Genomic DNA, 15507 nt, shown 5'->3' on the forward strand with positions numbered 1-15507 from the left:
TTAACAGCATTGGATTCAATTCCCTTTGCTCATTTTCAATGGAAAGATCCTTTCCAGCTTTTTATGAGTGTTGTTTCTTCAAGAACATGGTTGGAGGATCAATTAACCAATCAGTTTGTTGATTCCTCAGACAAGAGTAACCTTTTTTAGGTTTCCAGATAGATTCAGTGTCCATGACTCTGTCTCTGTCGGACAAGAGACGTCTGAATTTGGTTTCAGCTTGTCGAAACTTTCAGTCTCAATCATTCCCGTCGGTAGCCTTATGCATGGAAATTCTAGGTTCTTATGACTGCTGCATTGGACGTGTTCCCCTTTGCTCATTTTCACATGCGACCTCTTCAGCTCTGTATGCTGAACCAGTGGTGCAAGGATTATACAAAGATATCGCATTTAATTTCTTTAAAACCGATTGTTCGACACCCTCTGACGTGGTACAGACCACCATCGTTTAGTTCAGGGGGCTTCTTTTGTTCTTCCAACCTGGACTGTGATCTCAACAGATGCAAGTCTGACAGGTTGGGGGGCTGTATGGGGGTTTCTGACAGCACAAGGGGTTTGGGGATCTCAGGAGGTGAGATTTCCAATCAACATTTTGGAACTCCGTGCAATTTTCAGAGCTCTTCAGTCGTGGCCTCTTCTAAAGAGAGAGTCGTTCATTTGTTTACAGACGGACAATGTCACAAATGTGGCATATGCCAATCATCAAGAGGGACTCACAGTCCTCTGGCTATAAAGGAAGTATCTCAAATACTTGTATGGGCGAAATCCAGCCCCTGTCTATTTTCTGCGGTTCATATCCCAGGTATAGACAATTGGGAAGCGGATTATCTCAGTCTCCAAATGCTACATCCAGGCAAATGGTCTCTTCACCCAGAGGTATTTCTTCAGATTGTTCAAATATGGGGACTTCCAGAAATAGATCTGATGGCTTCTCATCTAAACAAGAAGCTTCCCAGGTATCTGTCCAGATCCAGGGATCCTCAGGCGGAAGCAGTGGATGCATTGTCACTTCCTTGGAAATATCATCCTGCTATATCTTTCCGCCTCTAGTTCTTCTTTCAAGAGTGATTTCCAAAATTCTAAAGGAGCGTTCGTTTATTCTGCTGGTGGCTCCAGCATGGCCTCACAGGTTTTGGTATGCGGATCTTGTCCGCATGGCTCCTTGCCATCCATGGACTCTTCCGTTAAGACCAGACCTTCTATCACAAGGTCCTTTTTTTCCATCAGGATCTCAAATCCTTAAATTGAAAGTATGGAGATTGAACGCTTGATTCTCAGTCATAGAGGTTTTCTCTGACTCCGTAATTAATACTATGTTGCAGGCTCGTAAATCTGTATCTAGGATGATATATTATCGAGTCTGGAAGACTTGCATTTTTTGGTGTTTTTCTCATCATTTTTTTGGCATTCTTTTAGAATTCCTAGAATTTTACAGTTTCTTCAGGATGGTTTGGATAAGTTTTGTCTGCAAGTTCCTTAAAAGGACAAATCTTTGCTCTTTCTGTTCTTTTTCACAGTAAGATTTCTAGTTTTCCTGATTTTTATTGTTTTGTACAAGCTTTGGTTCGTATAAAACTTGTTATTTCTCCTCCTTGGAGTTTGAATTTGGTTCTGGGGGCTTTTCAAGCTCCTCCGTTTGAACCTATGCATTCTCTGGACATTAAATTACTTTCTTGGAAAGTTTTGTTTCTTTGGCCATCTCTTCTGCTAGAAGAGTTTCTGAATTATCTGCTCTTTCTTGTGAGTCTCCTTTTCTGATTTTTCATCAGGATAAGGCGGTGTTGCGAACTTCTTTTACATTTTTACCTAAGGTTGTGAATTCTAACAACATTAGTAGAGAAATTGTAGTTCCTTCATTTTGTCCTAATCCTAAGAATTCTAAGGAGAGTTCACTGCATTCTTTGGATGTAGTTAGAGCTTTGAAATGTTATGTTGAAGCTACTAAGATTTTCCGAAAGACTTCTAGTCTATTTGTTATCTTTTCCGGTTCTAGGAAAGGTCAGAAGGCCTCTGCCATTTCTTTGGCGTCTTGGTTAAAGTCTTTGATTCATCATGCTTATGTCGAGTCGGGTAAAACTCCGCCTCAAAGGATTACAGCTCATTCTACTAGGTCAGTTTCTACTTCCTGGACGTTTAGGAATGAAGCTTCGGTTGATCAGATTTGCAAAGCAGCAACTTGATCTTCTTTTCATATTTTTACTAAATTCTACCATTTTGATGTGTTTTCTTCTTCTGAAGCAGTTTTTGGTAGAAAAATACTTCAGGCAGCTGTTTCAGTTTGATTCTTCTGCTTATAATTTCAGTTTTTTTCATTATAAGATTTAAACTTTGTTTTGGGTGTGGATTATTTTCAGCGGAATTGGCTGTCTTTATTTTATCCCTCCCTCTCTAGTGACTCTTGCGTGGAAGATCCACATCTTGGGTAGTCATTATCCCATACGTCACTAGCTCATGGACTCTTGCTAATTACATGAAAGAAAACATAATTTATGTAAGAACTTACCTGATAAATTAATTTCTTTCATATTAGCAAGAGTCCATGAGGCCCACCCTTTTTATGGTGGTTATGATTTTTTTGTATAAAGCACAATTATTCCAATTCCTTATTTTTTATGCTTTCACACTTTTTTCTTATCACCCCACTTCTTGGCTATTCGTTAAACTGATTTGTGGGTGTGGTGAGGGGTGTATTTATAGGCATTTGAGGTTTGGGAAACTTTGCCCCTCCTGGTAGGAATGTATATCCCATACGTCACTAGCTCATGGACTCTTGCTAATATGAAAGAAATGAATTTATCAGGTAAGTTCTTACATAAATTATGTTTTTTCTTGCCTTTATAATAAGCTCCATTTAGCTTCTTTTTGTTATTTTAACATCTGTTCTGTTATTTCTTATTGTTCTTTAAAAGGCTGCATTTGAGTAGCAAAGAAAGATAATGCAAAATAGGAGTCGCTGGTCTTGTAATAAAATTGGAATGTTGTTTAAAATTGTATTCTCTACCTGAATCATGAAAATAAAAATTGGGTTTAGTGTCCCTTTAAGCTCTGGTGCTTCTGTGTGTTTTTGCCTCCTCCTAGTGGACTGCAGTGCAAATTCCACATGTAATATCTCGTGCTCTCTCACCATCATGAAAGAAATCAGTTTCTCAGGTAAGCATACATTTTGTTGTTGTTTTTTTTTTTTTTAGTATTTTCTATATCGATCAAATTTGATATTTTACTGATATTTTTGTCATGTCTCTTATTCTTGTTTTGCTAAGGACCACCAACTTAGTGAACTGTTTTTTTTCTTTCTTGTTATCCCAGGTGTTGCAGAATGCCCCCGATGATGTCTTAGTGGTTGCTTCTTCAACTTTATGTAATCTACTCCTGGAGTTCTGTCCTAGTAAAGAGGTTGGTTTGATGGAACCCTTTCAAAGGTTAATTTTGCTGATTGTTACTGTACACAATTCGCAATCAATGGTGCAGTATATGAGCATTTTTAATAATAGCCCATCCTCCAAATGAGTATTACCTTAAATTAATATGCTTTGCTTAACTAAGACAATAACTCACTTTTATTTATACTTATGTTAATATGCTTACTATATTGTCTTTTAGATACTGCGTTGAATGTAGACAAAATCCAAAATTGCAGGAAAACCCTACTGCATTAATGGCAGCAATGCCCAATTATTCAGCCCTTCTGGGAACAAATTATTCACTCTATCCTTAAAGGGTCTATCCTTAAAGGGACATGAAACCCAAATTTTTTCACGATTTAGAATGAGCATGCAATTTTAAACAACTTTCCAATTTACTTCTCTGGTCTACTTTGCTTAATTCCTTTGTTGAAAAGCATATCTAAATAGGCCCACTAGCTGCTGATTGATTGCTGCACATAGATGCCTTGTGTGATTTGCTCTCCCATGTGAATTTATATTTATTCAACAAAGAATATCTGAAGAATAAAGCAAATTAAATATTAGAAGTAAATTGAAAAGTTTATTAAAATTATATTTCTCCAACATAGGTGTGTCCGGTCCACGGCGTCATCCTTACTTGTGGGATATTCTCTTCCCCAACAGGAAATGGCAAAGAGCCCAGCAAAGCTGGTCACATGATCCCTCCTAGGCTCCGCCTACCCCAGTCATTCTCTTTGCCGTTGTACAGGCAACATCTCCACGGAGATGGCTTAGAGTTTTTTAGTGTTTAACTGTAGTTTTTATTATTCAATCAAGAGTTTGTTATTTTGAAATAGTGCTGGTATGTACTATTTACTCAGAAACAGAAAAGAGATGAAGATTTCTGTTTGTATGAGGAAAATGATTTTAGCAACCGTAACTAAAATCCATGGCTGTTCCACACAGGACTGTTGAGAGCAATTAACTTCAGTTGGGGGAACAGTGTGCAGCCTCTTGCTGCTTGAGGTATGACACATTCTAACAAGACGATGTAATGCTGGAAGCTGTCATTTTCCCTATGGGATCCGGTAAGCCATGTTTATTACGATTGTAAATAAGGGCTTCACAAGGGCTTATTGAGACTGTAGACTTTTTCTGGGCTAAATCGATTCATTATTAACACATATTTAGCCTTGAGGAATCATTTTATCTGGGTATTTTGATATAATAATATCGGCAGGCACTGTATTAGACACCTTATTCCTTAGGGGCTTTCCCAAAGCATAAGCAGAGCCTCATTTTCGCGCCGGTGTGGCGCACTTGTTTTTGAGAGGCATGGCATGCAGTCGCATGTGAGAGGAGCTCTGATACTTAGAAAAGACTTTCTGAAGGCGTCATTTGGTATCGTATTCCCCTTTGGGCTTGGTTGGGTCTCAGCAAAGCAGATACCAGGGACTGTAAAGGGGTTAAAGTTTTAAACTGCTCCGGTTCCGTTATTTTAAGGGTTAAAGCTTCCAAATTTGGTGTGCAATACTTTTAAGGCTTTAAGACACTGTGGTGAAAATTTGGTGAATTTTGAACAATTCCTTCATGTTTTTTCGCAATTGCAGTAATAAAGTGTGTTCAGTTTAAAATTTAAAGTGACAGTAACGGTTTTATTTAAAACGTTTTTGTACTTTGTTATCAAGTTTATGCCTGTTTAACATGTCTGAACTACCAGATAGACTGTGTTCTGAATGTGGGGAAGCCAGAATTCCTATTCATTTAAATAAATGTGATTTATGTGATAATGACAATGATGCCCAAGATGATTCCTCAAGTGAGGGGAGTAAGCATGGTACTGCATCATTCCCTCCTTCGTCTACACGAGTCTTGCCCACTCAGGAGGCCCCTAGTACATCTAGCGCGCCAATACTCCTTACTATGCAACAATTAACGGCTGTAATGGATAATTCTGTCAAAAACATTTTAGCCAAAATGAACACTTGTCAGCGTAAGCGCGGCTGCTCTGTTTTAGATACTGAAGAGCATGACGACGCTGATATTAATATTTCTGAAGGGCCCCTAACCCAGTCTGATGGGGCCAGGGAGGTTTTGTCTGAGGGAGAAATTACTGATTCAGGGAACATTTCTCAACAGGCTGAACCTGATGTGATTGCATTTAAATTTAAGTTGGAACATCTCCGCATTCTGCTTAAGGAGGTATTATCCACTCTGGATGATTGTGACAAGTTGGTCATCCCAGAGAAACTATGTAAAATGGACAAGTTCCTAGAGGTGCCGGGGCTCCCAGAAGCTTTTCCTATACCCAAGCGGGTGGCGGACATTGTTAATAAAGAATGGGAAAGGCCCGGTATTCCTTTCGTCCCTCCCCCCATATTTAAAAAATTGTTTCCTATGGTCGACCCCAGAAAGGACTTATGGCAGACAGTCCCCAAGGTCGAGGGAGCGGTTTCCACTTTAAACAAACGCACCACTATACCCATAGAGGATAGTTGTGCTTTCAAAGATCCTATGGATAAAAAATTAGAAGGTTTGCTTAAAAAGATGTTTGTTCAGCAAGGTTACCTTCTACAACCAATTTCATGCATTGTCCCTGTCGCTACAGCCGCATGTTTCTGGTTCGATGATCTGATAAAGGCGGTCGATAGTGATTCTCCTCCTTTTGAGGAGATTATGGACAGAATCAATGCTCTCAAATTGGCTAATTCTTTCACCCTAGACGCCACTTTGCAATTGGCTAGGTTAGCGGCTAAGAATTCTGGGTTTGCTATTGTGGCGCGCAGAGCGCTTTGGTTGAAATCTTGGTCGGCTGATGCGTCTTCCAAGAACAAGCTACTTAACATTCCTTTCAAGGGGAAAACGCTGTTTGGCCCTGACTTGAAAGAGATTATCTCTGATATCACTGGGGGTAAGGGCCACGCCCTTCCTCAGGATCGGCCTTTCAAGGCAAAAAATAAACCTAATTTTCGTCCCTTTCGTAGAAACGGACCAGCCCAAGGTGCTACGTCCTCTAAGCAAGAGGGTAATACTTCTCAAGCCAAGCCAGCTTGGAGACCAATGCAAGGCTGGAACAAGGGAAAGCAGGCCAAGAAACCTGCCACTGCTACCAAGACTGCATGAAATGTTGGCCCCCGATCCGGGACCGGATCTGGTGGGGGGCAGACTCTCTCTCTTCGCTCAGGCTTGGGCAAGAGATGTTCTGGATCCTTGGGCGCTAGAAATAGTCTCCCAAGGTTATCTTCTGGAATTCAAGGGACTTCCCCCAAGGGGGAGGTTCCACAGGTCTCAGTTGTCTTCAGACCACATAAAAAGACAGGCATTCTTACATTGTGTAGAAGACCTGTCAAAAATGGGAGTGATTCATCCTGTTCCATTAAGAGAACAAGGGATGGGGTTCTACTCCAATCTGTTCATAGTTCCCAAAAAAGAGGGAACGTTCAGACCAATCTTAGATCTCAAGATCTTAAACAAGTTTCTCAAGGTTCCATCGTTCAAGATGGAAACCATTCGAACTATTCTTCCTTCCATCCAGGAAGGTCAATTCATGACCACGGTGGATTTAAAGGATGCGTATCTACATATTCCTATCCACAAGGAACATCATCGGTTCCTAAGGTTCGCATTCCTGGACAAACATTACCAGTTCGTGGCGCTTCCTTTCGGATTAGCCACTGCTCCAAGGATTTTCACAAAGGTACTAGGGTCCCTTCTAGCTGTGCTAAGACCAAGGGGCATTGCTGTAGTACCTTACTTGGACGACATTCTGATTCAAGCGTCGTCCCTTCCTCAAGCAAAGGCTCACACGGACATTGTCCTGGCCTTTCTCAGATCTCACGGATGGAAAGTGAACGTGGAAAAGAGTTCTCTATCCCCGTCAACAAGGGTTCCCTTCTTGGGAACAATATTAGACTCCTTAGAAATGAGGATTTTTCTGACAGAGGCCAGAAAAACAAGACTTCTAGACTCTTGTCGAATACTTCATTCCGTTCCTCTTCCTTCCATAGCTCAGTGCATGGAAGTGATCGGGTTGATGGTAGCGGCAATGGACATAGTTCCTTTTGCGCGCATTCATCTAAGACCATTACAACTGTGCATGCTCAGTCAGTGGAATGGGGACTATACAGACTTGTCTCCGAAGATACAAGTAAATCAGAGGACCAGAGACTCACTCCGTTGGTGGCTGTCCCTGGACAACCTGTCACAAGGGATGACATTCCGCAGACCAGAGTGGGTCATTGTCACGACCGACGCCAGTCTGATGGGCTGGGGCGCGGTCTGGGGATCCCTGAAAGCTCAGGGTCTTTGGTCTCGGGAAGAATCTCTTCTACCGATAAATATTCTGGAACTGAGAGCGATATTCAATGCTCTCCAGGCTTGGCCTCAGCTAGCGAGGGCCAAGTTCATACGGTTTCAATCAGACAACATGACAACTGTTGCGTACATCAACCATCAGGGGGGAACAAGGAGTTCCCTAGCGATGGAAGAAGTGACCAAAATCATTCTATGGGCGGAGTCTCACTCCTGCCACCTGTCTGCTATCCACATCCCAGGAGTGGAAAATTGGGAAGCGGATTTTCTGAGTCGTCAGACATTGCATCCGGGGGAGTGGGAACTCCATCCGGAAATCTTTGCCCAAATCACTCAGCTGTGGGGCATTCCAGACATGGATCTGATGGCCTCTCGTCAGAACTTCAAAGTTCCTTGCTACGGGTCCAGATCCAGGGATCCCAAGGCGGCTCTAGTGGATGCACTAGTAGCACCTTGGACCTTCAAACTAGCCTATGTGTTCCCGCCGTTTCCTCTCATCCCCAGGCTGGTAGCCAGGATCAATCAGGAGAGGGCGTCGGTGATCTTGATAGCTCCTGCGTGGCCACGCAGGATTTGGTATGCAGATCTGGTGAATATGTCATCGGCTCCACCTTGGAAGCTACCTTTGAGACGAGACCTTCTTGTTCAGGGTCCGTTCGAACATCCGAATCTGGTTTCACTCCAGCTGACTGCTTGGAGATTGAACGCTTGATTTTATCGAAGCGAGGGTTCTCAGATTCTGTTATCGATACTCTTGTTCAGGCCAGAAAGCCTGTAACTAGAAAGATTTACCACAAAATTTGGAAAAAATATATCTGTTGGTGTGAATCTAAAGGATTCCCTTGGGACAAGGTTAAGATTCCTAGGATTCTATCCTTCCTTCAAGAAGGATTGGAAAAAGGATTATCTGCAAGTTCCCTGAAGGGACAGATTTCTGCCTTGTCAGTGTTACTTCACAAAAAACTGGCTGCTGTGCCAGATGTTCAAGCCTTTGTTCAGGCTCTGGTTAGAATTAAGCCTGTTTACAAACCTTTGACTCCTCCTTGGAGTCTCAATTTAGTTCTTTCAGTTCTTCAGGGGGTTCCGTTTGAACCCTTGCATTCCGTTGATATTAAATTATTATCTTGGAAAGTTTTGTTTTTAGTTGCAATTTCTTCTGCCAGAAGAGTTTCAGAATTATCTGCTCTGCAGTGTTCTCCTCCTTATCTGGTGTTCCATGCAGATAAGGTGGTTTTACGTACTAAACCTGGTTTTCTTCCAAAAGTTGTTTCTAACAAAAACATTAACCAGGAGATTATCGTACCTTCTCTGTGTCCGAAGCCAGTTTCAAAGAAGGAACGTTTGTTGCACAATTTGGATGTTGTTCGCGCTCTAAAATTCTATTTAGATGCTACAAAGGATTTTAGACAAACATCTTCCTTGTTTGTTGTTTATTCCGGTAAAAGGAGAGGTCAAAAAGCAACTTCTACCTCTCTCTCTTTTTGGATTAAAAGCATCATCAGATTGGCTTACGAGACTGCCGGACGGCAGCCTCCCGAAAGAATCACAGCTCATTCCACTAGGGCTGTGGCTTCCACATGGGCCTTCAAGAACGAGGCTTCTGTTGATCAGATATGTAGGGCAGCGACTTGGTCTTCACTGCACACTTTTACCAAATTTTACAAGTTTGATACTTTTGCTTCTTCTGAGGCTATTTTTGGGAGAAAGGTTTTGCAAGCCGTGGTGCCTTCCATTTAGGTGACCTGATTTGCTCCCTCCCTTCATCCGTGTCCTAAAGCTTTGGTATTGGTTCCCACAAGTAAGGATGACGCCGTGGACCGGACACACCTATGTTGGAGAAAACAGAATTTATGTTTACCTGATAAATTACTTTCTCCAACGGTGTGTCCGGTCCACGGCCCGCCCTGGTTTTTTAATCAGGTCTGATAATTTATTTTTTTAACTACAGTCACCACGGTACCATATGGTTTCTCCTATGCAAATATTCCTCCTTAACGTCGGTCGAATGACTGGGGTAGGCGGAGCCTAGGAGGGATCATGTGACCAGCTTTGCTGGGCTCTTTGCCATTTCCTGTTGGGGAAGAGAATATCCCACAAGTAAGGATGACGCCGTGGACCGGACACACCGTTGGAGAAAGTAATTTATCAGGTAAACATAAATTCTGTTTTTCTACATGGATCATGAAAGAAAAAATTCCCCAAAGAAAATGTAGTTCAGCTTATGTAGGAAATTACTTTTAAAAAATATGGTTACTTGCACAAAATGGCTAATTCCAAAGTATTGGGAACAGCAAAAACATGAACATTTTTACAGTATAGATCAACCTAGTATCATATACTCTTTCATTGAAAAGGTTACATTGTTTAATTAATGACTAAGACATGTAGACGTAGACATACTAATGGAATGTTAGATGGGTATTGATCGATCTGGATATGTTCCCTATCAAGTCACATTGTTCATGTTTTCTTCTCCTGTTACATCTATTTATCAGCTTTACTCAAAAACCTTATTTTCATTCTCACCAGGAGCTGACCACTAGCCTATACGATATAAGTAATGTGAACTCTATATATTTTAATATATGTTGTGATAAATGAAAATAAAGCTGTGTATACCAAAGTCATAAAAGCACACTCGCTAATTGATATAGCACTTATATGTACAGCTGTGATAAAACATAGACTACTTACTGTCTGAAGCTGTACACAACAAATGTCCCACAGCATCATTTATTCACTAACAATACTGCATGACAATCTTTGTTTCTGAGCAACCTGTTATATATCTGTTTGTACTATTTTCTTCAAAAATGTAATAAATAAAAGTTACGTAAATCAATCAATCATCAATTGCTTTTTGTTCCCCATTTCAGATAGGCGATCCCTAAAAACAGACTGTTTAATTTCTTTTTTTGTACATGCAGCCTATTCTGGAGTCTGGAGCGGTGGACTTGCTTTGTAGTTTGACTCTTAGTGAAAATCCTGCTCTCCGGGTGAATGGGATTTGGGCCCTAATGGTGGGTTCAGTTTTATGTTTAACTTTGTTAGCTTCCTAAAAGAATTAGTCCCTAGCCACTTGGGTTTATTCATGTTTATTGCAAGTTTACATTGTTAAAGTGTTGCCTGCTCATTTTAATAATACTTTTCCCAACAAACTAGAAGAAATTGTGGTAAAATGTATGTTTTGAAGCAGAGCTGCAGGGATGTTCTCAGTTCCCTTTTTTATTCACAGAACATGGCGTTTCAAGCAGACCAGAAGATAAAGTCTGACATCCTAAGGGGATTGAGCACAGAGCAGCTGTTCCGACTGTTGTCTGATCCTGATGTCAACGTACTGATGAAAACGCTGGGTCTACTACGAAATTTGCTCTCAACTCGCCCTGTAATTATTATTTAAAGGGGCATAGACAGGGGGGTTAGAGCAGCAATGTAGTAAAATTATTAACTGTAACAGCTGCTGGTTCTAATTTTCGTTAAAAAAAAGAATAATATATATTAACAGAGCTACAAACTGTCATTACATTAATGAGCCATCCATAGGAGTGCAATGTGTTTGCAGTTTTGTTTTTTCTTTGTTCACAACAGAACTGATGTTTTTATATTTAACCCCAAATTATGTTTGCTTATATGTGAAGCAGAAGTAGTAGGTGCTCAGGAATCAAGAGTAAAGAGTTGGAAACTAGATGAGTTTACTTCTTAGATCACTCATTACCCAGCAGTTTATTTTAATTAACATTTTTGTAACATAAACAAATCATCTATTAGCTTTTTAATTCTTTCATATAGATGGTGAGAGTCTACGATTCATTACTTCTGGAAATTGCACTCCTAGCCTCTTAAGGAGGAAGGGGAATAAAGGAGGTTTAAGTCTGTTCAGGATTCCTGGGTTCTAAGCATAGTTTTTCAGAGATATAGAATAGGTTTCAGGGCAAGGCCTCCCAGATAGTAGGTTCTTTCTGTCTCATGTTTCAAAGAATACTTTGAAGGTAAAGGTCTTTTCTTTCCTAAGATATGGTGAGTCCACGGAATCATCAGTTACTAGTGGGAATATCACTCCTGTCCAGCAGGAGGAGGCAAAGAGAACCACAGCAAAGCTGCTATATATGTCACTTCCCTTACCCATAACCTCCAGTCATTCTCTTTGCCTGCGGTGCGAGGAGGTGAAGTTTTGGTGTCTGATCTACAATCAAGATTTTTTTATTTTAAAGCCGAGTAGGTTTGCTCTGATCTTTCAAAATGGTCTAGCCTCAGCCCATGTCAGTCTCTTCTGTAGGGCAATGGTGGCTTTTAAGCAATTGGGAACTTGTGGGGTACAATCCTCACTGCGTTTTCTCAAAACATTTTTTTTTTTTTTTTTTTTTATTGAGGGTAAAGAGTTACAAATATACAGTTTTTCTTGATTACACAGAGTAATACATACATATAGTCAGGAAGCTAGAAAAAAAAATGTACACAACCTCTTATACCTGACTACTACTGGAAATACAAATATCTCTTGGTGCGAGATACCTATACATAAATTTGGGAAACAAACTTATAAGCTACCCTCTAATTTTATCCCTCATAAATAATAGAGGCCACTTTTGGACCTCAAATAATGCAACTCACTAAACTGAGGGTTTTTGTATACGATAGACCGCTCTTGGGTCTATAATGGTCAAACGCACCTCCTATGCCTGCCAGGGCCTCAGGATTGCCCAGAAATCTATAGGAATAGAGGAGGGCAAATGATCAATGATGAATAGTAATAGGTTTGACAACTTAAACAGAAGTAATTTTTTTTTTATATAGTCAAATTCTATTGGGGAACACCTGTCAGGGGGGCACTCCAACAGGATAACTGAAACCTGAACCAACTACATCTAAGCTATTAGCGAGGCTGTATATGTGGTACCACCCCAGGGCCATTAGTCCCCCCCCCTTCCAGTGTTACCCCATTCAACCTAAGGGTACAATGTAATCCAATAGGGGGCATTCCAAAGTAAGTAAATCTCTTATTGAATTCAGGGTATGATATATCTTAACTGTGCAATCTATGCTGCCCTAAAAAAACAAAAAAACAAAATGGGCTAACTTCTAACTGAGATTATATAAGCGTTGCAGTTACATACCACATACCCAGCATACCAGATAGCCATTTCTAATATGAAGAAACTATATTCAATATAGTCAGAATTGTTATTTACAGAATATGAATATTGACAACACATTTTCCTGCAATGGCATAAATCACACACACACTGAAAAAAACTAAAAACAAAATAAAAAGAGAGGGAAGGAAAACATTGTACCATATTTACATAGAATTGCAATATGCAGCATTAGAGTATTACAGTAAAATAAGAAAGGTATAGGCCGCATCAAATTGTCAACTTCAAAACAACAATTATTTAGTTCTAACAGATACTGCAGAGCTGTGACTGAATAAGCAGTGAGGAGCCTATTATAATATTGATATTAATATTAATACGGGGAACAGCTTTATCTTCCCTATACAGAACCACTCTCTTTTAAAATCTAGGATAGTATTTTCTTGACATAGGGGCTCAGCTGTCTAGTGAATATTTGCACAGAAATTGTTACTAGTACCTCTAACATAATATTATAAATCCCAAAGGCATAACATACTCATCTGGTCAGAAAGCATACTGAAAGGCTCATAAACATTATGTCCCAAATTCTCCAGACTCTGGCTCAGAAGCCTTCATATATGAGAATATAAGATTTACACAGAGACAAATGCGTTAGCATACAGAGGAGCAGTCAGCATCTCAAGTGTCTCATAGTCACCATTTACCCTACGCCTGTACTGTCCAAATGGTGCCGATGACTGTCTATGTGTAGGGCCTTTATGCTACCAAACCAGGGGGTGTTCAGCCTGGAGGATCCTGCCGCAATAAGATTGGCAGAGAGTCGCATCAGATTTTTCACCCTCAGCCTGTGTGGCCTCTCTGTCTCATATGCTTGTGGTGTCCTTGTTATTTGTTGGCCTATACGACCTGAAATACTTTCTCCTCGTGGGAGCTGAGTGGCATGGATCCAAGGCAGCGTGTAGGCCCCTTCCTCCATGGAGGCCCACTCGTCTGCAATTGAAAAGGAAAAATAGTGGCCAGGTCAGAAGCGCTCAATCTGGGGTCTCCACATCACTGCGCCCCAAACAGTAGAAACCGGACCAATTCTGAGGAGGTAGCGCTTCTTCCTCCATTGTAGTGTGGGCTGAAAAGTCCCTTCCTTGTCTTGAGGCTCAGCTCCGTCCCGCCATGCAGCTGACCGGTCGGTCAAATCTCCAGCAAGCAGAGGCTCCCCAGGCGAATGTATCACATCTGATGTAGACTTACTACTGCTACCACAAATAGGCGAATCCACTGCAGGGGCAATCAATACGTCTGTTTCCTCACCGGTAACTCCATTTGTAAGCTGCTCAGACAGCGCAACACTATGAGAAGCCACGACTCTCACTGCAGACACTTTTTGAATTAATGTAGTGAGCCTCCGATCCAGACACAAAAAATGGTTATGTAGCATTTGGAGTATTTCTGACTCCCATCCGCCTTTCCCCTCCATGCTTAACTTAGAAGTAAAATAGGCTCCTGGTTACAGGTAGCAGCGTCAGCTCATGAAAAATAGCAGTGTAGCAAGCAGTGTAGAATTTACTGCTCTACCCGGATTACCCGGGGGGGGGGGGGGGGGGTGTTGGAGGCCTGTAAGCTAGGCCGCCACCTCTGCTTCCAACGATCCAGTCTAGTGCTCCAGCTTAGATATATTACATCAATAAACACCCAAATCAGTGCAGAAAGATAATATATTTAGATTCCTATATCTTTTTAGTGAGGATGTATGCAATTTTTTGTAGATAATTGGCGGATTATCTGTCATGCATGCAGAGCTTCTAGTTTTTGCAGCCTGTCATGGCCACTGCCCGGACACGCCCCCTTCTCAAAACATTTTGCTGCCCTATTTAGATAGCCTGAGGAATTTTATTCCAAACAAAATGGATAGCAGCAACACCATAAATGTTTTTTTATTTAAGCCATCATAGCAGAAAAATGACAACGTTTCGGTTCAATAACCTTAATCATGTTCATTTCACAAACAATTAAAAGTGGCCTTATAAAGGCCTTTAGCCACACCTACATTACTATCTCCAATTAACCCCTTCATTTCAATATATATGTCTTAATAAAATGTATGGCTCCATCTAGTGGTTGCCCAACACTTCATCTTACTCTAATAGTTTAACTTACCCTAAAATAGACCTACAAACCTATACCAAGAGCTCCATCTAGTGGACTTACATAATATAAATATATACTGGAGTACTATTTTTTAAAGCCAAACATTCAAATCCATCTCTCTGTTTAACCCATCAGGAGACATAGTCCCCAATTCATGTATCCAATAAAGTTCCCTGTATAACAAGATTTTAGCCCTATTGCCACCTCTTCTTGGGATTTTTATCTGCTCTAACACCTGAAATCTCAGTTGATTTATTTGATGTCCTGCTTTAATAAAGTGGTTTGAAACAGGTGCCTCTAAGTCACCTGTCCTTATGTTGCTCTTGTGCTGGTTTATCTGTTTGCGGACCTTACGTGTGGTCTCGCCAACGTACCCCAACCCACATGGGCATTTAACTAAGTAAACAGCTAAATTGGTATTGCACGTTTAATGCCCCTTTAACTTATATTGTTTACCCTACGTGGGTGGGTGCAGGAGGGACCCCTAATGATGCTATTGCAATTTTGACAATTTAGACAGGGAAAACAGCCAAGGTTTCTTTCTCCAATATAACTTTGAGTTACAATTTTTTGGG

The 15507-nt window shown here is 40.8% G+C and overlaps 1 protein-coding gene across 1 annotated transcript in view; it reads left to right on the forward strand.

Moving 5' to 3' along the window:
• The window catches only part of ARMC8 (armadillo repeat containing 8), a gene marked incomplete in the record, with an annotated part of 400143 nt that overhangs the window by 309891 nt on the left and 74745 nt on the right, over positions 1-15507 (forward strand). Inside the window, 3 exon segments of the mRNA XM_053698755.1 lie at positions 3307-3393; positions 10622-10714; positions 10930-11079. Coding sequence (XP_053554730.1) covers positions 3307-3393; positions 10622-10714; positions 10930-11079 — 330 coding nt within the window.

This window comes from Bombina bombina, chromosome 1, assembly GCF_027579735.1.
Source record: "Bombina bombina isolate aBomBom1 chromosome 1, aBomBom1.pri, whole genome shotgun sequence".
Lineage (NCBI taxonomy): Eukaryota > Metazoa > Chordata > Amphibia > Anura > Bombinatoridae > Bombina > Bombina bombina.